Raw genomic sequence first — 24795 nt, 5'->3', positions numbered from 1 at the left:
CCCAAGGGATTCTCTGGGAAGCCTGAGACATTTCTGGAGAGCGATTCAGCATCCAAGATGAAAATCCTGAGCACCAAACCCAGTAAGATCCTGGCCAGAGTTGTCCATACCCCTCCATCCTGGGGGTCCCTCCGTCCCCATCCCTTTGCCATCCTCAGGAGCCACTCGAGAGCTCTGGCATTCCTGGCTGATGCTAGTGAGGAAAAGGAGCTCCATTAATAATCCTGTATTTATTTTAGCAGCACACAGGAATGTGCCCAGCAGACTAAACACTGCAGCCTCCCCCTGCACCGCGGGGCTGGGGGCTCTGTGCCAGCCCTGCCTGTGCCCAGAGCTCTGCTCAGGACCATCCCCTGCCAAGTGTGCCAGCGGCCAGCCCCTAAGGAGCACAGAGCTGGGGAGGAAAATAACAGGGAAGGTGCTGAAGGTTTCTCTATGAGTGAAAAAGAAATCGTTTTTCTTGTAATCAAGCCTAGAAAGTGCTCCTTGCACCAGGCAATGGTTGTTTTCCCTCTTTCTTTTTCCTATGCGTTTACCTGCCTGCTCAGTTATCACAGCTGCCTCATTTTCCCTGGCTTCTTTGCAGCAAACACCACCAGGCTGTGAAGGTTGTGCTATCAGCTAACAGATTTATCCTCCCCAAAGCCTGTGAGAGGGAGCACCAATATCACTTTTTAGATGAGAAATTGAAGCGTAGAAATGCTACGTGACCTATCCTAAGTCACCCAGGAAATTTATGGCAGAGGAAGAGATTGAACTGAAACCTCCCAAATCCGTAGTCCCAGAAGGAAGGGCCATGCTTCATTTCATCATTGTTCGGTTTGGTTCTCCATCATCGCACTGGAGTGAATATAGGAAGAGAAGGCACTGGTCAGGGTTTACAGTGACAAATAGTTTCTAAAGTCTTCATCAATGTAAGCAGCACCTCCCCAGCTGCAGCTGGTCACAGGGACTCTTCGAAGTGTACCTTTAAAAGAATAACCCTTCATTAACCTTTTACAAGGGCCTGCAGGGACAGGCCAAGGGGAATGGCTTGAACCTGCCCGAGGGGAGACTGAGCTGAGCTCTTAGGCAGAAGCTCTTCCCTGTGAGGGTGCTGAGGCGCTGGCACAGGGTGCCCAGAGAAGCTGTGGCTGCCCCATCCCTGGCAGTGCTCAAGGCCAGGTTGGACACAGGGGCTTGGAGCAAGCTGCTCCAGTGGAAGGGGTCCCTGCCTGTGGCAGGGGGCTGGGGCTGGATGAGCTTTAAGGTCCCTTCAACCCAAACTATTGCATGATTCTATGATAAATGGGATTTCAGTGCACAAAATCACTTTGAAAGCATTTAACTGTCATCAGTAAATCCCCAAGCCCCTCTTGCAATGTGGGGGGGATGCTCCTTGAGGTGGAGGCAGCAGCCGAGTCCTCAGGAGCTTGGGGAGCATGTTCCTCTCCCAGCAAAGCAGCTGGAAGTGGCCATAGCCAGCAGCATGTTTCCAGGCTTGACTGAGCAGTAGGGTGATCTGTTGTTGCAGCCTTCGAGTCTGAAATGAGATTCTGTGAGTGTTGCTGCTGCCTGGGAATATTAACAGGTTCCAGGGTTTTATTCTTCCCAGACTGGGATTTTGTTTTCCCCCAAATCTCACTGAACTCTGGCAGGGACAAAACGCTGCTTCTGATGGCAAAAAACTGAAGCTCAGGTGGGACTTTGCCATTTCTGTGTTGAAATGCCCATGTCATATTAGAGCATCTCCATAGCTCTGTGCTTCCCAAGTACGTACCCAATAGCATCATGGATTTCCACTGCTCCTTGGCTGTGCAGGCAGAGTATTTTGTGAGTAGGGCCTCAGTCAGGTTTCTGCTGAGTTTGCAAGGGCTGAACAGAGAGGCAGGGCCATTCTAACCCAGCCTTCCCAGCATGACTGCTCCCCTTTCCTTCTTAGAGAAAACTTGGGGTTATTTTAGCCTAAGAGGTGGCAGGAAAACGTTCTGCTTCAGATGGTGTTCCCCTTCCAGTCTGCTGATTACAGCCCAGCGGGCTGCTCAGTTGCAAAGGAGTTGGCACGGGCATTTTGGAGCGTGCTGGAAGCTGGCATGTACAATACTGCTTTACCCAGCCTTATGGAGCAAAACAGTGTTTCAAATGTGTATTACTCAAGTCAGTGGAGGAAGAAGAAGGTTTTAGGGCAGTAGAGGAAGTCCAGTGTGTTCACGTAGCACCGGGTTCTGATGGCGATAGGAGTATTGTCAGTGATAAGCACTACTCTGAAGTCATGCCATGAAAACCAATGACACGTTGCCTCCTCCTCTCCCTGGCTCCACTTCAGAGTGTGTCTCTCCAGTTTTCCTTGCAACACATATTTATCTGCTCCATGCCCTTATGGTTGTTTAATTAGTATTCATGTTTCCTTTCAAATAGAAACTGAGTTGAGTGCTCAGAGCTCAGAGTCACTTGCATTGCATGGGCGGGATGGTGCCTGCTGCTCTCCCACTCGTAGTATTGAAAGACCTGGAGGAGACTGAATTAGGTTGTCAAGACGTCAGAGATGCTTTCAGATAACTGAATAAAAAGACCTGTTTGGAATCCCAGTAGATAAATAAGAGGATTTGAGTAGTACAGGGGCCCACACACAAAACCCAAGCATGGAGGGGCTCTTAGCAGCTGGGATGATGGGAGTCAAAATGTCAAGGCCAGGTTGGACGGGGTTTGGAGCAAGCTGCTCTAGTGGAAGGTATCCCAGCCCATGGCAGGGGGTTGGGACTGGATGAGCTTTAAGGTCCCTTCCAACCCAACGGTTTATGTCCCTTCAGCCCAAACCAGTCTGTGGTTCTCTTGCTGGTGTCTGCAGCTGTGAACGGAGTCTCCCCTGTTAGACCCAGCTGCACGGGGGATGCAGTAAACACGTGAGCATCTTCCATCTGATCTGCCACAGGAAGGATGTATTTAGCACTACGGTTCATGAATGATATTTTCATTGTCTCCTAACAAGCCACAGTTGTTGCAGGCTTTTTCCCATCCCTTGAAGAAGTGACTCACAGGCAGGCAACTGTCAGTGTCTTGGGTGCTATTAATATCTCCATAAGAACATGATGATAAGTATTTTCTTTTATTTGGGGAGGAATCAGAGGGGAGGATGAGTGTTGAAAAATAACTCTTCCTTGTGTGGCTGAGCCTTTGTGTGAGTGAGCCGGCAGTCCTGCCCACAGAAGGAATCTGCTTAAAATCCTTCCATCCCAAAAGAGCTGACCACACTAGAGCAGCATTAGTGAAGAAGCTGTGCCAGAAGCAGCATTGCTGTGGCTGCCGAGAGGACTGTGCAAACTCCAGTTGTTAGGCAAAGACAGGCTGGATTTTTCCATTTTAGGGTTTGCTTTCAGTGAGCATGGTCCAGGCTGGTGCCCTCGGTTTTGTGGGAGGTGGCAGGGGGTTGGAACTAGGTGGTCTTAAGGTCCTTTCCAAACCAAAGCATTCTGTGGTTCTGACCCAGCTCATTCTCTATTGTCTCATCCAAGCAGGATGCTGAAGGGAGTGTTGCACTTGTAGGAGAAGCATCCCTGTAAGGCAGCAGCAGGTTATTGAGGGGTCTGGGTTTAGGCTTTGTATAGGTGCAGAATTGCTGCAGCAGAGGATGCGGAAAACTATATCCCATCCAATGAAGGACCTTGATCCTTCAAAGTGTGGAAGGGGATGGCTGGCTTAGGGCTCTCCCTGGCCTTTCAGGGGTGCAGGGGGGCTTGGGACCACAGTCCCATCTGCAGAGAGACCCCCTGAAACACCTCCCTGTGCAGGGATGGGGCTGCATTACCACAGGAGGAGAGCTGCTCACCCCAGCTGGGTGGTGAAAGGAGAGGTGAGAATGTCAGTTAGATCCCAGCTGGCAATTTCCTATCCTTTTCTAATGGACATAACTATAAATTTTCCTGGCTTGGGTCAGTTGAAATTGGAGGCTTAATGCTATAGAAGGGCAGGTTTTTATTTTACTTTTGTGCTCTGTTTAATCACATTGATGGCAGCAGCGTAACGGTCTTGAATTATGGGTGACCAGAGAAAAAGAAGGCATCTCCTTAGCTCCCTGTTGTTATTGTCTTTGGGTGCAGAGCAAAATGTGTAGGCTTCAGGCTAGATTGTGTAAATCTCGTTAGAAAGCCATTCCCAGCTAATGAAACCCTGGGAGAGAGGGATTTGGCTTCCCAGCTTTCAGCCTCGTAGCAAAGGCTGGAATAAATCCATCTTGGGTTATGTGTAGGCTGTTTTCTCCCCTCTCCCCCATTGCGAGTGTGTATTTATTGGTGGAGTGATGCTGTCGCTGTTGTTTGAGATCAGCTGCGGGTCAGCAATTTGTTGCTTCTGCACCTGAATGGTTTCAATGGCAATTATCTTCTCTTCAAAGAAATCTCACCTGGTCTCTAATCCTCCTATGGAAACGGGGAGCAGACATGTAAATAGGCTTGGCTCCCCCACTGCGAACCCGCTCTGCAGCCTGCTTGGCAGTATGTAGTAATTCAAGGGGCCAGAGCTGTTAAGGAAAGCTGTTGAAACGAAGTATCTGAGATAAATGCATCTCATCTTTCCCTGTTTGTGTAGGCTGAGAATGTGCCTGCCAGAGCCATAGATCCCACTTGGGGTCATGTTTGTTTGGCTGTGACTCTGTTGCTCTAAGCATGGGTTTACCAGCTCCTGCTGGGTGAAATACGATTGGCTTTGTCCTCCCCTGCTTGATGGCCATTGCGGTGTTTGCCGGAGTTTGGCGTGCATCTGCTGTGTTACTGGGTTTGTGAAGGCAAAGGTGAGGTGGACATTTCATAACACAGGCTCTGCGTTCAGCTCCAGGACATGCTGCTCCTCTGGAGGTCATGGGGGTGATTTGGAGACCCTGCCATGCAGGGCCTGCTGCTGTCCATGTACCTTCAGAGATCTCTAACTGCTCATGTTCAAGCCCATCCTTGTGCTGTGCCTTCCCTTCCCACTGCAGCATCTCACTGCAGACGCTGAAGCAGGAGTGTTTATTGCTCTGCTCTCTGCTTTTTCTTGTTTCATCTGCTCTTGCTCACCCACCTTGCCTAATGCACATAGACACAGGGGAGCTTTTTCCCCTGTTTCTAGACCTTACTCAGGGTTTGCTCTATGTTCTCCAAGCATCTCTTGGGTTTTGCTGCAAGGGAGCAAAGCCAGCAGGGCTGGGAGCTGGTGCCCAGCAATGGATGGGGACAGCCCAGCGCAGAGCACGACACCTCAGGCATTGGGGCAGCACAAAGGGAAGTGCTGGGGGACTCCCTTGCCATGGGCACAAGGGCTGCCCAACAAGTTGGTGGAGTGTTTCAGGCCATCAGCATTTAGTGGCTATGTCCTTTAGTGAAACAAACTTCCTGTGTTTGAAAACAACCTGGGACATTCACTGGTGGAAGCAAATCAGTGGAAGTGGGACGCATACAGCCTTCAGTGGGGACTGTCTGCAAAGGCTGAGATGGAAATCCGGTAGTACAGAGGCATCCAGGCCCTTCTGGGACAGCACAGGCTGCTGGAAAGATTTGCATTGTTTTGCATTCGCTTTATCTCCTGTCTGTCCCAAAGAATAGAGGGTGTCCTCTGCCTATAATGAAGTCTCTGAAGGTTTGAATACTTTTTTCCTACTCTAACGGCAATCTTTTTTAATGCTTTGCAGCCTCACGTTGTGGAACTGAATGCATTTTATTTAGAAAATAGTATTTCCTGCCACTTCGTATTTTCAATTTTTCTTCAATTAGACTTTGAAGGCTTGATGTCTTTGTCATTTTGATGTGCGCAGAAGATGGCAACATCCATCCCTTGCAGCGTTTGAGGCCAAGCTGGACAAAGTCTTGGGTGCCATGGTTTAGTGTGTGGGGTCCCTGCTCGTGGCAGGGGGGGCAGAACTGGATGATCCTAAGGTCCTTTCCAACCCAAACCATACTATGATTCTATGATCAGAGCAGCCAACAGGGCTTGAGCTGAACCTCGCTCTGTGCCATCACTTCACCACCTCCTTGCCACATGGGGTTTGCTTTGCTGACTCACGCAGCCTGTGCTCTCATGCCCCTGTCCTCCGCTGGGTGTGTATATGGGCAGAGGTGCATCCCTCAAGGCCTCTGCCTTTTCCCTGCCTGCAGCCCCAGCCATCTCTTGTCCTTTCACAGCCTGGGAATCCGGACAGAGGAGCAGTGATGCTCCTGTTTGTCTAAATTTGCTCTTCTTCTCTCTTGAGAGAGCAAGTCTGGCACCTTATCATAGGGCAAGATGTCCAAGGTTACCAGGAGCAGGGTCAGCCCAGAAGGGTGTCTGGTACTTTTTATATGCTCATCCCTATGGGAGAGGTAAAACGCCTTGTTCAGAGTAGAAAATTGGAACAAACCACATGTATTGTCTTGGGGCTTCAATGCAAACAGTGTCTTGAACTCCAGCCCATCCTGGTCCATGGTGCTCTGGGTGGAGGGCATGCCGCTGGTACTTGCTGTGCTGTGAGCAACGATGACACCTTAGAACCACAGAATCATGGAACAAACCTCGTGTTTTGGCAGCTTTGATGTAGCCCCTGAAGCTTTGCTGTGTAGTCTCCTAAGATGTTCTTTTTGGTGACCACCCCCTCCCCATCCTGCCTGTGTGTGATAGCAGGGCTGGTGTGCTACAACTGCCACGGGACAGTGGTTTTCTTCTTTAGGGGAAAGGGCTTAAAGCTCTTTCTTTTCGAATTAGAGAGTTTGGGATATACTTAGGAGGGTTCATTTCTCACACTGGTGGTCAGGTTCCTAAATTATTTTTGACAGCCGTATGTAATGATATACAAATGGGAAAGTGATGGAGTAGCAGAAAATTGACTGGCAAGGACAGCGTAATGTAGTTAGAGAGCAATACTTACTAAAAAGCCGTGGAGATTATGGCAGTGTTCTTGGAGCACACGAGTAGCAGGTCCATGGTCAGGCTGTGAAAGCAGTAATGATATGACTCTGTGACCTTTATAGCTACTTGGGGCATTCAAATGCTTTGGTTTTTCAAGGCTCTATAAAATCACACAAGCCGGTCATGCCTGTGAGTTTTCTCCTAGGTTTCTGTAGTATTTAAAACGTTTGAAGAACCCTGAAATGGTTCAGAGGATGGGGAACTGCGGGCTGCTCGTGTGCAGGGTCTGGGATGGCTGCACTGAATGAATCTCCCCCAGCACTGCCCCAAAGCTCACTGTAGGGACAGGCCAAGGGGAATGGCTTGAACCTGCCCGAGGGGAGGCTGAGCTGAGCTCTTAGGCAGAAGCTCTTCCCTGTGAGGGTGCTGAGGCGCTGGCACAGGGTGCCCAGAGAAGCTGTGGCTGCCCCATCCCTGGCAGTGCTCAAGGCCAGGTTGGACACAGGGGCTTGGAGCAAGCTGCTCCAGTGGAAGGGGTCCCTGTCCGTGGCAGGGGTTGGAGCTGGAGGAGCTTTAAGGTCCCTTCCAACCCCAAACCATTTGGATACTCTATGAAAGCAGGCAGAGAGGTGGGTGGGCATCGTAGGAGCTGGAAACTCATTTTCTGCTCAGCCCATTCCCTGGGCAGAGCTGCTGTTCAATAATCATGTCAGTCACACGCGAGGAGCAGGGGGCAGAGCCGAGGTTGGGCCATTGAAATGATCCTCGCGTGTGCCAAGAAAACAAACAGAAAGGACCAGTCAAAGCTTTTCAGTGTCATTGACACCCTCGGACGTGCCAGCGCCGCGAACAAAGCCCGCGTTGTGGCGGAGCACAGCCCGCGGGTCTGTTCGCAGCGGGCAGATGCGGCGCTGCCCACCCTGCTGTGCCGCGGCCAGTTGGCCACGTGAAGCCCCTTTCAAGGTGGGTGGTGAGACACGTCCCCCATGCAGCCCGGGGCTTCCTTCTGAGCAGGGAGGGTAAACAAAACGTGGCCTCCGTGTCCCCGTGCGTGCCAGGGGTGGCAAGTGGCCAGGGGATGGGGAGATGCTGTAGGGCAGAGGGAGCTCCAGCTCTGCCTCCGTGGTGGGCAGAAGACAGGAGGTGGCATCAGGACACTGGTCCCCAAGCATTTTGGGGCGAGTTTGCTGCAGAGCTTCTCCGTGCTGCTAGAAAGTGATGTGCGGAGACCTTCATCTTAACAGGCTTTGTAGGAAGGGCAGCAGCTTCCTTGAGGCAGCCAGGGAATGGCCACAGTTCTCAAGGCAAGGCTGCAGCCCTCGTGCTGTGCCCCATTCCACTGCTCTCATCCTTAAACTCAGGATAATGTTTCATCTGCTTCTGGGAGCAGCTGTGCTCTATTGTTTTGTGTGTACACATGCTGCCCATTCCAGAAGGGCTACGACTTCTCTTAAAGCCCCTGGGCATGCCAGCAATGTAGCGAAACACACTGCCGTTCAGGACGCAATGTGCTGGTGACCATCAGGTGCAGCTCAGGTCCCTGGTTTTGATTTGCTCCATCGTGGTACATGCAGCAATGGAGCAAGGTAAGGGTTAAGCACAAGGCCCCTCTGGAGAAAGGGAAATAACCAGTGTGGCAGGGAGCGAGTGGTGAGGTCCATCGCTGGGCTCCAGCTGCCTCCCATACATATGCTGCTCATTTTTCATACTGAACACAGCTGCCGCCAGCATCCCTTCCCTACCCCTGTTCCTGCCAGTTTTATGAGGAAAGAATAAAGAGGGGAAACACATAACTGCAGAGGTTCATTTGCCAATTGTCAGCCTGCCGGTGCATCAGGAATAGAGTCATTGCTCTGCCTCCTCCACCACGCCGGGGCTGCGCAGGCATCTTTTCATTAGCAGCATTATTTATTCATGGCCCCCCCAAGCTGCTCTCCTTTTTGGAGGAAGGGATCTGCTGATGCTCCTGTTTCTCCCAGGGTGGCTTTGGCTGTGATTAGCCCGCTGCATGTGCGGGTGGGATGGGAGAAGCTGCCTTTCCCAGAGACATGAGCCTCTACCCGGTGGTGAAGCCATTCCCATTGCCGGTGGGCTGTGATCGATCGCATCAGCAAGGGCCGGCTCGAGTGATGGGATCTGGCTGCTTGCTGGCTGCCCCTTTTCCTTGAGCCTTGGTAATTAGAAGCTCTCAGTAAGAGGTCACACATGGAGTGGGCCTATTAACCCTGTCCCTTGCCAGCTACCCTGCAGAGAAATGCCCTTGGAGCAGCAGCTCTGGTGCAGGCTTCCAGCAGGATCTTTTTCTCCCTTTTCCAGGTGGGGATTCGCCTCCCATGAGAGGTTTGCAGATGAAAACCTAATGCTAGGAGCATTGGCAGCCTCATCTTTTTCATGTGGTAGTAAGAACCACTGTGGTGGCTTCCTGTGCCCCAGACCCTGCTAGAGCAGGAGACAGCAGGACACATAGCCACTAGTCCTTCTGGTGGGTATTAGGAGCAATTCCTGCCCCAAAGGGTGCTCAGGCATTGGAACAGTCTGCCCAGTGCTGGAGTCAGCATCCCTGCAAGTGTTCACACACCGTGTAGACGAGGCCCTCGGTGCCATGGGTTAGTGGTGGCCTTGGTAGTGTTGGGAATGGTTGGACTGGATGAGCTTAAAGGGCTTTTCCAACCTGGTTGTTTCTGTGATTCTCCTGGCGCATCCTCACTGGGATTTTTGGCAATCCTCCAGAGGCAATGAGTTGCCCCTTTTGAGAGCTGGGAGGGATTTCCCCCTCATCTGCAGCCTCACTAGAATCTAAAGGCCACTGATTGTCATGCTAGCCCGTTCATTCTGTGGGTTCAGAGCCCTTCCTGCCCTATAGCTCTCTCTGAGCCGATCTGTAGGTAGACTCGGCAGCAGGCTGCAGGATCCCCCTCGCAGTCTGTTGGGTCTGGTGCTGTACTGACGCCGGGGATATTTATGGAAATCTATGCAGACGTTCCTCAGGCTCTGATGAAGCAGAAATAGTTCCATGGCATTATTTGCCCCAAATGCCACCGTTTTGAGGTGCTGGATCCGAACAGTGAGAAGCTGATGTCAAAGTGACTGTTTACAACAGGAGCTGATATGGCTTCTGGGGACAAGTGACTTAGCATTGCAGCGCTGGGAGCGTTAATGCAGCAATTCTGAGGTTTATGTATAAGCTCTGAGCTTAGATCACCTCTGCCTTTCAGAAAAGCAGCGCCAGAGCCCCCGTGCTGCATTTTGATTCCCCTTCTCCCATACGGCAGAACAGCAGCCCAAGGAAAAGCAGGTAAAGATGAAAGCTGAACTCTTTGCCCAACCTTCTCTGGCTACAGAATCCATTCCAGCTTTTTTATTTCAGATAATGGGAGGCCCTGGGTTCGTTTTCCCAGTTTCCCAGGGGCTCTTCCAAGCCACAGGCAGTGGTGTTTGCTCTGCGGTGTGCAAAGGGCAGGGAAGCGGGTGTTGAAAGTGCTGACTTGCTGGTGGCACTGAAAATGAAGTCATGTCCCAGAGGGGAATGTTGTGGGGAAGGTTTGATGGGTGAAAACCACCGTGTTGTGACTTGTGCCCCAGCGAAACCCCTAATTGTGTGTTTAAAGTAAACCCCAGGCTGGGGCTGTTTCTTTTGCCTCTGTCTTGGCAAGTTGCCTTTGGCTTCGTGGGCTCCTATCACTCATCTTGTGGTTAGCTGGTCAGGAGTCACCCTAGTAGTTAGGAAAGGAATGTTAAAGGCCTGTTGTGTAAACCAACCGCAGGCTGAACAGACTTTGTTTTCAATGTAAATCTGCTGCAGGGAATGATTTAACCTTCATTTATTCCTTTTTTTTTTTTCTTTAATGATTTCATTAAATAAGATTTATACAGGTACAGTATTGGAAAGGTCATCCAGCCCCCGAGCTGTGGGAAGAGCTCTGTGCATTCCTCCCTTTTCACTCTCCTGCTTCACCGCTTGTTTCAGGGTGGGAAAGCACAAAGACTGGGGTTTGTTGCCTTTCTGGAGAGTTAATTTATATCTGCATGGTACACACAGCCCTCAGCCCTCCTGCCCCCCATTCCCACACTGAATGAATCCTCCATGCTCAGTTCTGGATCTGGTAGCGATCGGCTCCGTGATTTTTCTGCAGGTTGCTCCTCTGGTACCTCTGAAATGAGATATTTGATGGTTTTCCTTGGTTTCTGATAGAAATGAGGGTTTGGATGGGTTTGGGGGGGTTTTCTTTGCAAAGATATTTAAGATCCCATAGCAGCAAAGCATCAGTGATTTGGCACACCAACATTGGTGTGCTTACAGTTGAGCTCTGGTTACCCTGTCAGCTAGGCTGGCCATCCAGCCCAGAGCACAGCATCTACTGAGAGGTGTCCTTAGTCACATAGAGAAGACTTCATCCAGGCATGAAGGTTCACAAGCCAAGGCAGCAGAGCTGGGAAGGATGTTTTGCAGCTTTCCTAGCAGCAACCTGTTCTCCAGGGCTTTCCTGAACCCAGAGAACAGATGGCTGGGCTGGAGGCTGGGATGCAAGGACAAGGCATTCTTGTTGACATTACCTTTACCAGAGTGCCTTTCATCATTAGCATGTAAATGCCACCAAGCACCCAGGAATTATCCACCTATGATCTCTTCATTAGAAGAGGCCTCTGATCAGGTTAATCTCACTTTCCCCATGTGGAAAGGAGGATGCTGAGCAGCTGTATCCAGCGGCAAGTGAAGGTGGAGAGAGACGGAAGGATGCTGCGACATTGGGGTTTAAGTGAATCGGTGGTGATTGCTTTGGCTCTTGCGCAGAAATTCAAGGGCTGAAGTAGTTGATGGGAGTAATTGGGACTAATGGGACTGGTCCTCTGGAGCAGGTGCCCTGGAATCCATGTGCAGTGGATGCTGGCTAGCGCAGGTCTCCTGCAGAGAGCAGGGAAGTGGTAGAAGCTTCCAGCATTATTTCATCCTCTCAATGGCCTGCTCTCCTCTCTTGGGAGGCAGAAGCCAAAGCAAGCATGGAGGAGGGTGGAGGAAATGTGTTTTAACAGTAAATATGGCCTTGTTATTTATCAATGCAGAGTAATTGAAGTAATGTCACGTCATTTTTAAACGCAGTGCCTAGGGATCTAAGCTATCTGTCTAATATTAATGGGTAATATTTGGTTGCCTCATTCATTCATTACTGTTTTCATTAAGACTCTAATCCCATTTAGGAGTCTGTTTGTCATTTTAAACTCCCCTGTTTTATCTTAGCCTGCCACAATCCTTTTTAACAACTTAACTGAATTCATGAGTTCTAGGCTAGCAGCTTGGGGGAAGGGGGCTCTGCTGTCTGGCATGTGGTTTTTATGGGGAGAGAGGAAAAACAGACGGCTGAAGGCAATTGCAAGCAGCAGGCACTGAGCTTTCCTGTGATACACACCACTGAGATTTAGGTCTTTCGTAACAGATCTGGATGTCTGTGTTTCAGAGCATGGAGCTCCCGTCTCTGACACGGAGAGTGCATTGACACCTCCTTTGAAGCTTCCATCATTTCTAAACCCGTATTAAGAAGCTGCTTGGAGCAGGGCTGTTGTTTCTAAATGCTTCTTCCAAGGTATCCCCACTTTCACTTGTTAGGTGCTTCTTAACACCAAGGCTGGGAAGTGCTGACGAGGGCTACAGGGATGTACATTGCAATGTTGACCCCCCCAGAACATCTGTGCTGGGGCAAACTGAACAGCACGGTCTTTGATTTCAAGGTGGAGCAAGCTGCATCCATGCATCTGGTACCCATCACTGTGGTGCTTGTATCAGTGCCGCAGACGAAGTAAGCACCAAGTTAGAGCTCCATCCAGAACCTCTTGCCATTGCCTGATGCTGGGGCTCCATCCCCTGGCCTAGCTCTTCCTCCTAGGGCTGGGAAGCGCTGGGGAAGCCTTGTCTGGGTCCCAGTGGTGCTGCCAGGCTTCACCTGTAGTGAATGGGCATCAGAGCCGGGCATCCCGGGTATCCCAGCACTGTGAGGCGTCCAAGTCTAATTAGAGTCCCTGGGAATCAAACCATTGTGTTGCTAATGACTCTCTGGCAATGCTCTGACTAAAACAGTAATTTTAATAAGCACAGCCCAATTGTAAGTGTTGGTTGAACACCTAATTACACTGCTTAGAACTCCAGAATTCTGCCGAATTCTATTTTTTGCCACTTCCTTTGCAAAACAGAGGGGGAAAGAAGCAGGCACTTGGTAATTATTCACCTTAATTAATTTTTCGAAGCTTCTCTTAAAACTTTTAAATGGCTGCAGGGAGGGTGCAGTGGGTTACATGGCAGCAAGGCAAAGCACTGAACGCAGAGGCCGGGAACTGATGCGAGATGAAAGTTTACTGCGTTGGACTGATCCCCACCTGAGCCCAGGAATTTTGGAAAGCTGCTCCTGTTTTATCCGTAGTAATTAGTTCCCCTGAGGCCTGGACTAATCAGTGCTGCAAAGGGCACTGCTTGTTGGCTGGGGGGGGCGTGCTGTGGCAGGGTGCTGTTGGTTAGAAGATGATGCCAACGCAGCAAGAAGCCACTTCTGATGGCAGAAGTGATGTTGCCCTGCAGGGATGATGGGATGTGCCGCGCAGCCACTGCGGATGCATCAGCTCCTCATCCTGACATGCGGAGCAAGCCCAAGGAGCTGCTGTGGAGCATGTCCAGGCAGCACGCCTGGAAAGAGCCTCATCTCCAGAAACTCATTTAAACATTTATTTTGCAGTCAAGAGCAAAACTGCAGCTCCCCTGAGGCACGGTGGTTTTCCAGGGAAGGAAACGCGTGGATGTGTTGCAGCATAACCTCGTTTTCCTGATGGAGACCTTTAGCATCTCATTCCTCATTATTAGCGCGTGCGCACATTTATCACGTTACCCCTTTTCCTTGTCAAGTAGAGTTTGTGCGAGTCAGTTCTGCAGCAGAACAGAGCAGTTTAGCGTCCCAGGTGAGCCAGATAGTGTGCTGAGGATCCCATTTGCACCATGCAGGGCAGGAGCAGTGTGGGATGCAGCACTGCAGGGGAGCTGGAGTGAGCATGTGGCTGCACCTCTGTGGTCAGGTTTGACCTAATTATTCAATCCATAGGTTTTGCTGCATTTGCTGATTCCAGAAGCGTGTATAAATCCTTCAGCCAGGGCTTTGATTTCTACACTGGAGGTGAAAGAATCACTTCCTGATCTTGTATGTGCACAAGGTTTTCCTGCTGGCCTGCTCACCGATAGAGGCGGCCGTGCGTTCCCAGCCCTTTGCTTCCCATATGCAGATGGTCCATGGAAAGCAGGAGGGAGAATCAGTGCTGCTAAGGCACTCTGGGATGCAAGGAGGATGTCCCTGCCCATGGCAGGCGGTTGGAACTGGGTGAGCTTTAAGATCCCTTCCAACCCAAACTATTTCATGAGTCTATGACTTGATGCTAGACTGCGATATCCAGTCCAGGAGGCAACATTATTGCTGGCAAGGGCAGAGGAGGAGCTGCGGGGTTGAACAGACCAAGCATTCAGTGAACAGTCCATGTTTGAGATGAAAACCATTTCTCCTCCTTCAGGTTTACAAGACACTGTGCTGCTCTGGGAGTGGGGGTGCGATCTCTGCCTGGCACTTTGTTATTCCACCAGATCTCGCTCAGATGTTCCATACTGATGCAATGATTAACTTGAGTCCTGGTAAACCATGGGAAAGCGTTTACCTGTAGGAGCCTGTGTGCCAGAACAGGAGTCTGCTCCAAGGCCAAGTCATGCTGGGTTGGATGGAAGAAGCTCTGGCTTGAGGATGATTTTACAGCTTGCTCAAACCTCACTTTGGGGCATTTGCTGCTTTTTCACTCCTTCCTTGCTTCCCAGAGGAACCTGCCTTTCCTTTCATCACCTCCCTCAGGAGCCTACGTGGAGACAAGGAGAAGGTGTGGTGACACGAGGAAAGCTATCGGGTCTCCTGTGCTCCAACACACCTTGTCCTCGTAAGATGCTGATGAGGTTCTTATAGCGGTAAAGGCGAACTCATTGGAAAGGTTGCTTGGATCAGAGTTGAAGGGACTTTCTCCGCATGCATCCGCAGCGCTGTAATTAAATAATCCCTTTGTAGTCATGGAAACATTGTCTCGGAGCCCTCTCCCACTCGCTGCTTTGCTGCCAAAAGTTCCAGGCGTTGATGTGGTTCTGACAGCCCCTCGGCAGCTCTCCTAATCCTTCCTCTGCTGAGCAGCATGGGAGAGGAGAGCTGGGGCCTGTCACAACTCCCCCTCACCCACTGCTATGGGTGCACACCTTCATATTCCAGGGATCCATGGCTGGAGCAGGTATTCCTGCCTTCGGGGGCTTGATGGTGCTTTGGGGATGCTCCTCAACACCCCCCATCCCTTTGCCTTCTTCCCCTGCATCCTGGCTTCTGCCCTACACAATGCAGTGGCTGCATCCCATGGGGTTCCATGCTTGCTGCAGGCATCAGTCTTAGCATGTCCAAGATCTGCTCCGGTCAAGAATAAATCTTTTCCGAGTAGGATTTCTCATACATTATGGGGATGTTGGACCCCCAGGTCTTGCTCAGGAGAGCAACAAGTGCTCCACAGCCCTGCACGCTGGATTTCTTCTTGGCAGCAGCAGTACCACAGGAGGACTTCATGCCCCATCCCTGGCAGTGTTCAGGGTCAGGTTGGACGGGGCTTGGAGCAACCTGCCCTAGTGGAAGGTGTCCCTAGGAAGGAACTAGATGAGCTTTAAGGCTTCTTCCAACCCAGACTATTCCATGATTCTATGACTTGATGCTAGACTTGAACAGTTGTGCATGGAGACGCAGGGAGGAGAAACAGTGGGAAGAAGACTGTCAGAAGCTTCTGAGGAAGTTTGACTTTTATTTTCCCCAGCTCCGTTACCCTGACACGTTAACGGCTGGAACTGATGAGTCCTCCTTGCTCCTTCCCACACGTCTCCATGTCTCCCACAGCAGCAAAACCTGGTGGTTTTCTCATGAATGAAGAATAAAATCTCATTGGGAAGTTCATCAACTTTGGGCTCATTGAGTGATAGCTTTAATTACACTGCACTACTTGGCATCTCTACTGCACTCCCCAAAGTCATTAAAAATAGATTTTCTGGTCGAACTCCAGCCCCCTGAGGGGTCTGTGGGCAGTGGGCCGTGGCCATGGGGCTGCCCTAGGGCTGTATGCAGCCATGGAGGTCAGAGCCCTGTACTGGTAGCGAGCATGAACAATGGAAACTTTGGCTTCGTGTGTGTATTTTAGATGTTTATTTATTTGGACCTGGATTCTTGCACTTTCAGTTCCTCTGGGGCTGGCAAAGTATGGATTCGTGTGGTTTGGAGAGCGTGTATTGATTTTTTTGGGTCTGTTTTTTGCTGATGTTATGGGTCAGGCAGTCGAGGAAAGCAGCACCGAGACTTCATCACCTGGTTATTGAGAAGCAGGTTTGTGTCGGCATGGATAGAAGGAAGAGGTAGCAATCAGGCTGCAGGGAGGAGGGTTCTGTCCTCAGGAGTAAGGAAATTCCCCTCGAGTGTTGGTTTCTTGGCTCTTGTCCTTCAAGCAGATGCTCCTCAGCTCTGCCGAATTGCTTTATCACTTTGCATTTGCTGTGACCACGGTGATGTGGAGCTCCTGTCATTCTTATCCCCAAAATGACCTGCTGCCTGCTTCAGCAGGGGTGTTGTGGCTTTGCAGGCATCTCCAGGCTCTGCAGGGAGAGGAGGTGCAGGGTCTGAAGCTGCATTTGGAACATTCCTCCGTGGCTCTGTGTGGCTTCAGGACCTCTCACATCACGTTTCTGGTTGCTGGAGCAGAAATCTCAGACATCCAAAACCATCATTCACTTTCAGAAGCTCAAGCATGACTGTGAGGTCTGCACGTACTCATAGGATGCAAGGATGGGAGCTGGGGTCAGGAGCTCTGCTATGGGTACCACAGGAGATTGTGGATGAGTCCATCAGTGCAGGCAACAGGGCTTTGGGGTGGGGAATATGCTCCTGAAGTGGTGATAGACCTTCTCAGGTGTTTGCTGTGAGTGCCAGAAGCATTCCCCTGGCCTACCTCTCCAATGTACACTAAGAAAAGACTTCGCATTTAAAAACCAAACCCTGAAACCCAAAGCCCTTTCCCAATAAACTGTCCTGCTGCACACAGGGCTGCCCCTGGGGCTGGCAAGGAGGAGACAGCAAACAGACCGGGCTGTGACAGATGGGAGTCACATTGGTTATGCATAGCTGCGAGGTGCTGGTGCCTGCTGGGACCAGGATGCTGCGATGAGGATGCCAGCAGTGCTTGTGGGCATCAGAGTGGGGCCGGGCAGGACCCAGGGTGACCGTGATTTGGGGTTATTGAGCGGGTACTTGGTGACTGCACCCACTCCATTCCTGCTCTTAGCCTTTGAGAGCTGTGGGTGCATGGAGCCAACACTGCAGAGCTCATGGGCAAGATTGGATGGGGCTTGGAGCAAGCTGCTCTAGTGGAAGGTGTCCCTGCCCATGGCAGGGGTTGGAACTGGATGAGCTTGAAGGTCCCTTCCAACCCAAACCATTCCATGATTCTATGCAGGCAACCGTGCTTATGGCAGCAGCCATACCAGAAACTATCAGCAATCCCTCTGCTGTCCTGTCTTTCCTTCTGGTTTTCCCTTCAGTGCTTTTTTGTCTCATTATGTTACAATTTGCTGCTCCTTTGCCTTTCCTGTCTTGTCTTCTCCTTGATGGCAGCCTGTGGCTGAAGGGAGCATGGGGGGAAGCTCTTGGACTTGGGAGTCTGTGTCCTCCACCCTGATCCATGTTGTTTTTCCTTCCACCTACGGGCATTGATGTTCCTTGTCACACACACAAATGCTTTGGTCTCATAATGATGGTTAAGCTGGCAGAGAACAGCTTAAAAATATGTAAAGCTTTCCAGCCTGCCATCAGGAAGAATAAGCACATCTGAGCTTTACTTCTTTACTGTCTCTGAAGGAAATAGAGCTTTCAGTCTTCTGTGTTTGTGATAGGTATGGGATAAGATACGGATATATCCTACTCTTAATGGGATTTGTCTTGTTCTCCTGTTAAAATGGAACATGTTTGTTAGAGGGTTGGACTGTTTTCAGTGGATCCATGTGGATCATGGATGGGAAGGGTGGTTGATGATGTGTTGGTACTACGGAACAGGGCACATACTGCAACCCCCCGAATCTTTTTCATGCATGCAGATACTTCCGTGCCTTCTGTTCATCGTGGTTTTGAACTTCTTCATTTAAATGTTGATCTGGGTATTGGAGCAATGCGGGGTTTCGAGCATTAATTTTCATGAAGGGTGAATTTCAAAGTCATAGGCATAAGTATTAGAGAAAAGCAGATGGTTTATTCTCCTCCAAAGTCTTAGACCTTCCTCCAGCCAGGACCACGGGAGTTACCTAAGGAGCCAGGGCTACAGCACTGCTGACCAAGAGGGGATGCTGTGAGTGTTCTTGGTCAGAGCAGGTCCCCCAGCTGAGGTGACGCCTTTGCCCTGGTTGCATCAGGCATCGACTCTTGCAAAGAGCTGCAGGGGTGAAGTTCTTTGCCTTGCATTTTGCAGGCATCACAAAGAAAGGATTAAATGGTCCCTTTTGGGTTAGAAACTGCGATTCCAGGCATTGTTCAAAATGTCTGTGTCATTTTCAGAGAGTTACCATGTGCAGAAGCCACAGCTTCTGTGCAGGAAGAGAACCCAAATGCCTAACATAAAATCATCCGTAATGAACTGTTATTCATATAATTCAAATTCTCTGTTATTTATAGAGTGCTGCGAGAGCATCCAGCTCCTCACAAACATGAAACAAGTCCCTGAGCTGCATATAAATCACAGGGACAGATCCTGTCAAGTCTCACATGATGGGGAGGAGGTGGGGGATCAGCAATGCCCAATGATTTCAAGGGGTGTCCTCAGCTCTGGGGTGAACGAGAGTCACCCCACCAAGACAGCTCAACATGCTGGGCAGATTCCAGAGGAAACCCGATGACTTCCCTTGATGCATCCTGTGGTGCCCAGCATCTCCCGTGGCTGAGAGCCACCACAGCCTCCATGGGTGCTCGTTTGGTTTGGGAGACACCCCAGGGAGGCTGATCCTGCTGCCAGGCTATGGGTTTGCTCCCACCATGTCTGTGAAGTGCTTTGAGGTCTTTAGCCACGGCTTCTCTGTGCTCCAGGGCTGCTTTTCTCTTAGCATCCCTGAACTGAGCCCTGTGCTTGTCCACAGACTTCATCTCGGCACCAGACCACCCCAGCCCTGCGCATCCACGCGCGATTCGTGTTTTAGGAGAAGCTGTCGAGTAGGAAACAAGAAGAATAGCAGCCTTATTGGTGTCATCTTCAGAGAGGAACTGGGTTCTCACTGTGTCAACAGCACTTGGCATGAAAGTGGCCGTTGTTTGGCGAGACACTGCTCCTTTCACCCCGCGCGCCCCAGCTGCTGGGAGCCGGGTGCTGTTTTGACGGACAGAGCGAGTGCAGTGCCCACAGTTGGTTTAGTTTCCAGCCAGTTGCAGTTGCTCCCGAGGCCTGAGGGGAGCAATAATTATTTACACTATTGGATAATAGGGATGTAAATGGATTGAGGTGGGAATGGGTTAACGCAGGAGTGCAGCGTCAGAACAGGAGGTGCAATTATACTGCGCCCACTGGAAGTGGCAAGGGATGGGTTGGAAAGGTTAAAGTGGCATTTCTTCATTGGAGTCAAGCAACGACCCATAGTTAAAGCTTGGTGTCATTGTGGAGCCTTTGGGGTTTTCTGTGTTGATAACTGGGTCAGGACCATGCTACACCTCAGCATCACACAGGGATGTTGTGGGGGGGGATATGTGATTATGTGCAAGAGGGTATTTGAAGCAGTGACCTGGGCTGGTGTTCCCTCATGGGCTTCCCTCTTTCTTCTGCTCTGGAATCTCTTGCCTGGGAGAGATAAGCAACCTGGAGGGAGTTTTGCCAGGGGATGTGTGTGTGTGTGTTCCAAACAAGCATAAGTCCATGCTGGTGCTAGAAGGGCTCAGGGTCGCCAAGGAGGAGCAAGTCGTGAGCTGAATAAGCTTCCAACTTGCAATATCCCAAGGGATTTTGTTCCCTGGCAGCTTTCCTCCCTGAGGCAGCTTCCCCGCGGCACGTGTGAGACAGCAGACTGTAAATCAGGGAGGAGAGGACGCAGCTTCCATTATGGGAGCATCGCTGGGCAGGGAGGTCGGGAGGGTTCCTGGTGAGCTGGCGCCAGGGGGGAGCTGGGGCTCTGTGATTCACAGCACCCAAGGGATGCGGTGACTTCATGGCTCCAACCCCAGTGTTTCCTGCTCTTGGCTGAAGTCCGCATGGATGTTGGAACAACTTGGTTGAAGTTTGTGAATCACTGTTGTGTTACTCAGAGAATCACAGAATGGTTTGGGATGGAAGGGGCCTTAAAGCTCACCTAGTTCCTTCCTAGGGACACCTTCCAGTAGACCAGGTTGCTCAAAGCCCCGTCCAACCTGGTCTGTAAAGCCAAAAGAAGGAGAAGGAGCCCTGAGCTGTGTGTTTGCTTCCTTTGCAGGTGTCCCGGGTGCCTGTGGAGTCCTGTGAGCAGTACACGACCTGTGGGGAATGCCTGAGCTCCGGAGACCCGCACTGCGGCTGGTGCACGCTGCACCACATGTAAGTCCAGCCTTGTCCAGTTCATTTGAGCTGCTGGTGGTGATGGGAAAAGCAGCTTTCAAAGCCACCAGGCACCTCCCACTCAGTGTTAGGTTGAAGTTCCTTAAATCCATTGTTCCCTTCCCTGGACATTCCCTGTGTTGCAGCGTGAATGCCACTGAATGCCCCGAGCTGCTGTGAAAGAGGTAAAGGAAACCAAATTCCTGCTTCAGGAGTGGCAAGGGTGCTGTAGATGCAATGGGAAAGCAGAGTCTAAGCTGGTGGGAGTGAAGAGCTTGTGTTTTGCACATTTCTCTTGCCCAAGCAAGTCCCTCTCAGTGAAGAGGGAATTAGTAAAGGCGATAGCAGGCTTGAGTATATGAGTAGGACTGTGGTTTGGGAGAGGTTGCTGCACTGGAGCAGAGCAGAGCACCCAAGTCCTATTAAGTATATCAGGAAGAGGTAGTTCTGTTGTGCTAGGGTCAGGGGGTCCCTGCTCCAGCTGTTCCCAATGGGGCAGAGGTGGCAGCCAGGGCTGGGAGCCGGCAGCCCCTCCCACACATCAACAGGCACAAAGGGCTAAGGGTTGGTTTGGTGGTTTTTATTTCAGGGGAGCTCCAGGAAATGCTCTCTGCATTCAGGAGGTGTCCGTGTCCTTCCTTTCCCTCCCCTGCCATAATACCCATCACTTCCTAAGGCGGAAGGGGGACCAGCGGGCAGAGGGGGATTGAGAGAGGAAGGGAAAGCCTCGAGGAGAGGAATAGAAATCCCTCCGGCCGCATGCCAGCTTGCAGAGCAGCCCCGTTAAATGCATGGAAATCGGTGGAGGCAGAGTTCAGGGCCCCCACAGCAGCACTTGGCCACTTGCCTGAGGAGCAGGTGCTGGAGGGGGGAGCAGGGAATGACAGGCTCCTCCGCAAATCCGGCCTGGATCTGGGACCTGTGGGCTTTGGGTTGCAAACTGGCTCCCTGTGGCTTTGCTTGGTTTGCAAAGAGTCGTGGCCGTGCTCGGGGAGATGCAGGAGAGCCCTGGCAGCGTTATTCCTTAGCTTTTCCCCTTTCGACGAGCCTGTCCAGCCCCACAGCAAAGCCACCATGTCTGTAGTCATGTCCGAAAGCTTCACTGTCACAGCGGCTTTGTCAGAAGGAAGAGGTTTCCTGTCCTGCTGGTTCTCCCATCCCTTCGGCCCTTCCCTCGGGGGAGCCATCCCTGTGCCTTTCCAGCAGCTGGGACAGTTGTGCGGTAGGAGGGGATGGCTGCATTGGTACCTGTGGGTGTTTGGAGTTGTGCCTCAGCCTCCCGCAGCAGCTCCTCTGCAAGGATCACTGAGTGCTTGCCTAATGCTAATGAACTGAATCTCCATAAACCACCTGGGAAGCAGGTAAAGGTTGTTATCTTCATTTTGCAGAGAGAAAACCCTCAATGTCAAGAGGAGAGAAAAGCGTCATTTCCTCTGCCCTTTTGGCCATGACATTTCAGCACTAACCTATTCCCAACAAGGGTTTCTTCCCTGATGGTATTTCTCAACCCTCCCTTCAAGCATCTGCACTTCCCTGGCCTGCTTGGAGCAAGGATCATCTTTTAGCTTTTGTCTTAAGCTGTAAATAATTGAGTTTCTCTTGCTGTTCCTGAAGCCTCTGTCATAGTTTGTTTGGAGGCCCCAGGCACTGGAGTGTTTGTATTGAATTTGTCATCTCTCTTCTCTAATTCTTCCATGTCCCTGCTGCCAGATGGACCAGCTGCTCAGTGGAAGGGTTGTGGGTCAGGGGGTGTGATGCTCGTGCTGTGGTTTCTGACGGCTGGTAAAAGGGTGAGGGGCAGAACGGGAGATGATTTTGTCCTTATAAGAGCAAGAGGGTGCCTGGTAAACACCAGCACATGTGAGCATGGTAAAACCAGCGCTGTGACAGCTGGGGACTGAAATCCAGATGTTTCTTCCCGCTGCTTGTTGTGGGGTTTTGCTACTTGGGCTGGGGGTACCCAAGATGCCAAAGCTTGGGGCATCCATCCAAGAGCTGCAACCTGCTGAGGAGCAGAGCAGGGCAGGATAGCCCATGAGGCAGCTCCTCTTGGGCACTTGGCATCCACATTTGCACTTGCAAGAGGCTTAGCTGAGAGCATGGATGTGCAGGTACTGAGCTAGCAGGGGGCCAGGAAAGAAATGAGAGTTTTCAGTGATGTCTTGGATGTCTGAACACAGATGGATGTGAGATGGATGGCCAGACCGCTGCCCCATTCCATTAGGAAGTGTGTCCTGCCTTCCACACCACCAGCCAGAAAGGAATGATAACGGAAAAGTCAAAGGGTCTGAGTTGTCCTGGTATTAGCTTTCATTATCCGATATTACATGAAGCTTTGTTAGTGTGCTCTTTGTGTAGTATTGTTTCTTAGAGGCCTGAGTCAGGGCTTGAGGCTCTGGTGCACAGAGGGGTGCTTGCACATACATGTGCACGCTTAGAATTCGAGGGTGTTTCTGAGTGGGCTATCTGGGTGCAGGACATTTGAGAAGATGCTAAAATGTTAGAATCATAGAATCAAACAGGTCGGAAAAGGCCTTGAAGATCATAATACGCAACCTTTACCCCAGGGCTGCCAAGGCCACCACTAACCCATGCCACTAAGCAGGCACGGAAAGGTGCTTGTCCTCCTGCAGAGCTGCAGTGCCGATGCTGAGCAACCCAATGTCCCAGCCCAGTGCCTCCCAGCCGGAGGCTTGCTGCCATCCCAGTTCCTCCTCTGCATGCTCTGCTTCTCCTACCAACAGCGCTCTTTGGGAGCAAGCAGAGGCCTCAGGAAGACTGTTGAAGAGTCGCTTCAGCCCAGTGGGATTTGGAACCTGCAGGACTTCCACGGGCTGCTCTCTGCAAGTGTGTTATTGTCTACAGACCCATTTATCTCTGTTAGGGCTGTTGCCATAAATAGTATGATAAAAAAGAGCCATTCCAGCAAGTCAGTGAGATAAAGGCTCCAGTCAAGAGCTCACTTAAAAGCTATCTTACAGATTCCTTTAAACCTCAATAATTCTCCCTTTGGCAGCCTTCATATTTAGCTCCATTATGCTCCAAAAAGAAAAGGTACAAGGCGAGAGGGTGGGAACAGCAGGGATCACACGGGTGCTTTGGAATGGGAAAGTGTAAGGTCCACTTTCCGTAATCAAAATCAAAAAGCCTCTTGGGGAAGGTGACGGTCCAGTGTTCCAGAGTGGGAAGCCCTGGTTTTGCCAAGCACTTGTCAGCTGGCCAAAGCTAGATGTGCCTGGCACACTCAGCCTCTGTGTAGACACAGCATGTTCCTGGTGATGTGTGTGTCTGGGAACAACCAAGCTGCTCACCAGGGATCCAGGAAAACCAGGAGTCTGACAGCAGCACCTCCTTCATTCAAGTAACACATACACAGTATGTCAGAAGGGAACTTGCTGGTGGCCTGCGTGGCTGGTGACAGCATCTTGGTCCTCTGAGCTTTGTGCCACCATTCGGAATAGGATCCAAGATGAGCAAGGACTGAAAAGTGATGAAGTGTGCTGAAAGCTTACTGAGGCCATTCATACCAAAAGGCCAATATGTCATCTGTGCCCAGGGAGGGTGGTGGGATAAAAGGATTTTCCCGAAATGACATAAAACAGAAAATCATGGAGGGATGCCAGCGCTGCGCTGCAGCCTCTGTTACCTGCTTTGAAACACTGATTCTTCCATGGTTTTCTGGTGGTGGCTCCTCTATCTGCTTGAAGCAGCTTAATTTCACTCCATTCTAAGGACACCTGCTATAAAAAAAAGGGATATTGAGCCATCCTGGAGCACACCTCATGCTGGGGCAGTCCTGGTCACTTTGCCATGCTCAGAAGCTTGCATTCCTCATGGAAGAGAGCTGGGAAGGCGTGAAACCCAGCCAAAGCCCAGCCAGCAGCTGCCAGAAGGTCGCACTCCCAGCCCTGCCACACTCCTCAGCTCCAGAAGGTGATTAGTGAATGATGTGGTTTTGTTTTAATTGGAATGGGGGCATCATCTTGTTACTGCCTTTTATTGCTTTATGGTCTATTTTCTGTGTAGGTGATGAATTTATGGCTTGCAGGGGCAGTCAGCAGTAGCAGGATGCCTGGCTCACCCTGCACCACTGACACATGGGATTCAGCAGCTCTGGCTTGCATTCCAGTGCTGGCAGGACTGGGAATAGCTCATGAGATCCCTGTGGTCTCTCTTTCCTCTGATCACAGTCTGTTTTCCAGCACCCTTTGGTCCTAACCTGATAACCTGGTCCCGGTGCAGAACAACACCCCGGTCGTGCTGATACCCCCCCTTCCCCTGGCTCTGCCCTCCCTTTGGGCTCATCTCAGCTGTAGCACCTCGTGCTGTTTGACCTCTTCCAGT

The 24795-nt window shown here is 51.0% G+C and overlaps 1 protein-coding gene across 11 annotated transcripts in view; it reads left to right on the top strand.

The window, feature by feature from the left end:
* Nucleotides 1-24795, top strand: part of PLXNA2 (plexin A2) — a 257933-nt gene that overhangs the window by 145434 nt on the left and 87704 nt on the right. For 9 of the 11 annotated variants that reach the window (XM_065698048.1, XM_065698050.1, XM_065698047.1 and 6 more), the window contains one exon: nt 20351-20451. In XM_065698048.1, the coding sequence (XP_065554120.1) occupies nt 20351-20451 (101 nt within the window). Of the gene's footprint in view, nt 1-19033; nt 19113-20350; nt 20452-21040; nt 21254-24795 lie in introns of those variants that run through there. The other 2 variants (XM_065698058.1, XM_065698059.1) reach the window with 2 other exon arrangements.

Source organism: Lathamus discolor, chromosome 19 (genome assembly GCF_037157495.1).
Source record: "Lathamus discolor isolate bLatDis1 chromosome 19, bLatDis1.hap1, whole genome shotgun sequence".
Taxonomy (NCBI): domain Eukaryota; kingdom Metazoa; phylum Chordata; class Aves; order Psittaciformes; family Psittacidae; genus Lathamus; species Lathamus discolor.
This window is presented reverse-complemented; position numbering and strand designations above follow the sequence as displayed.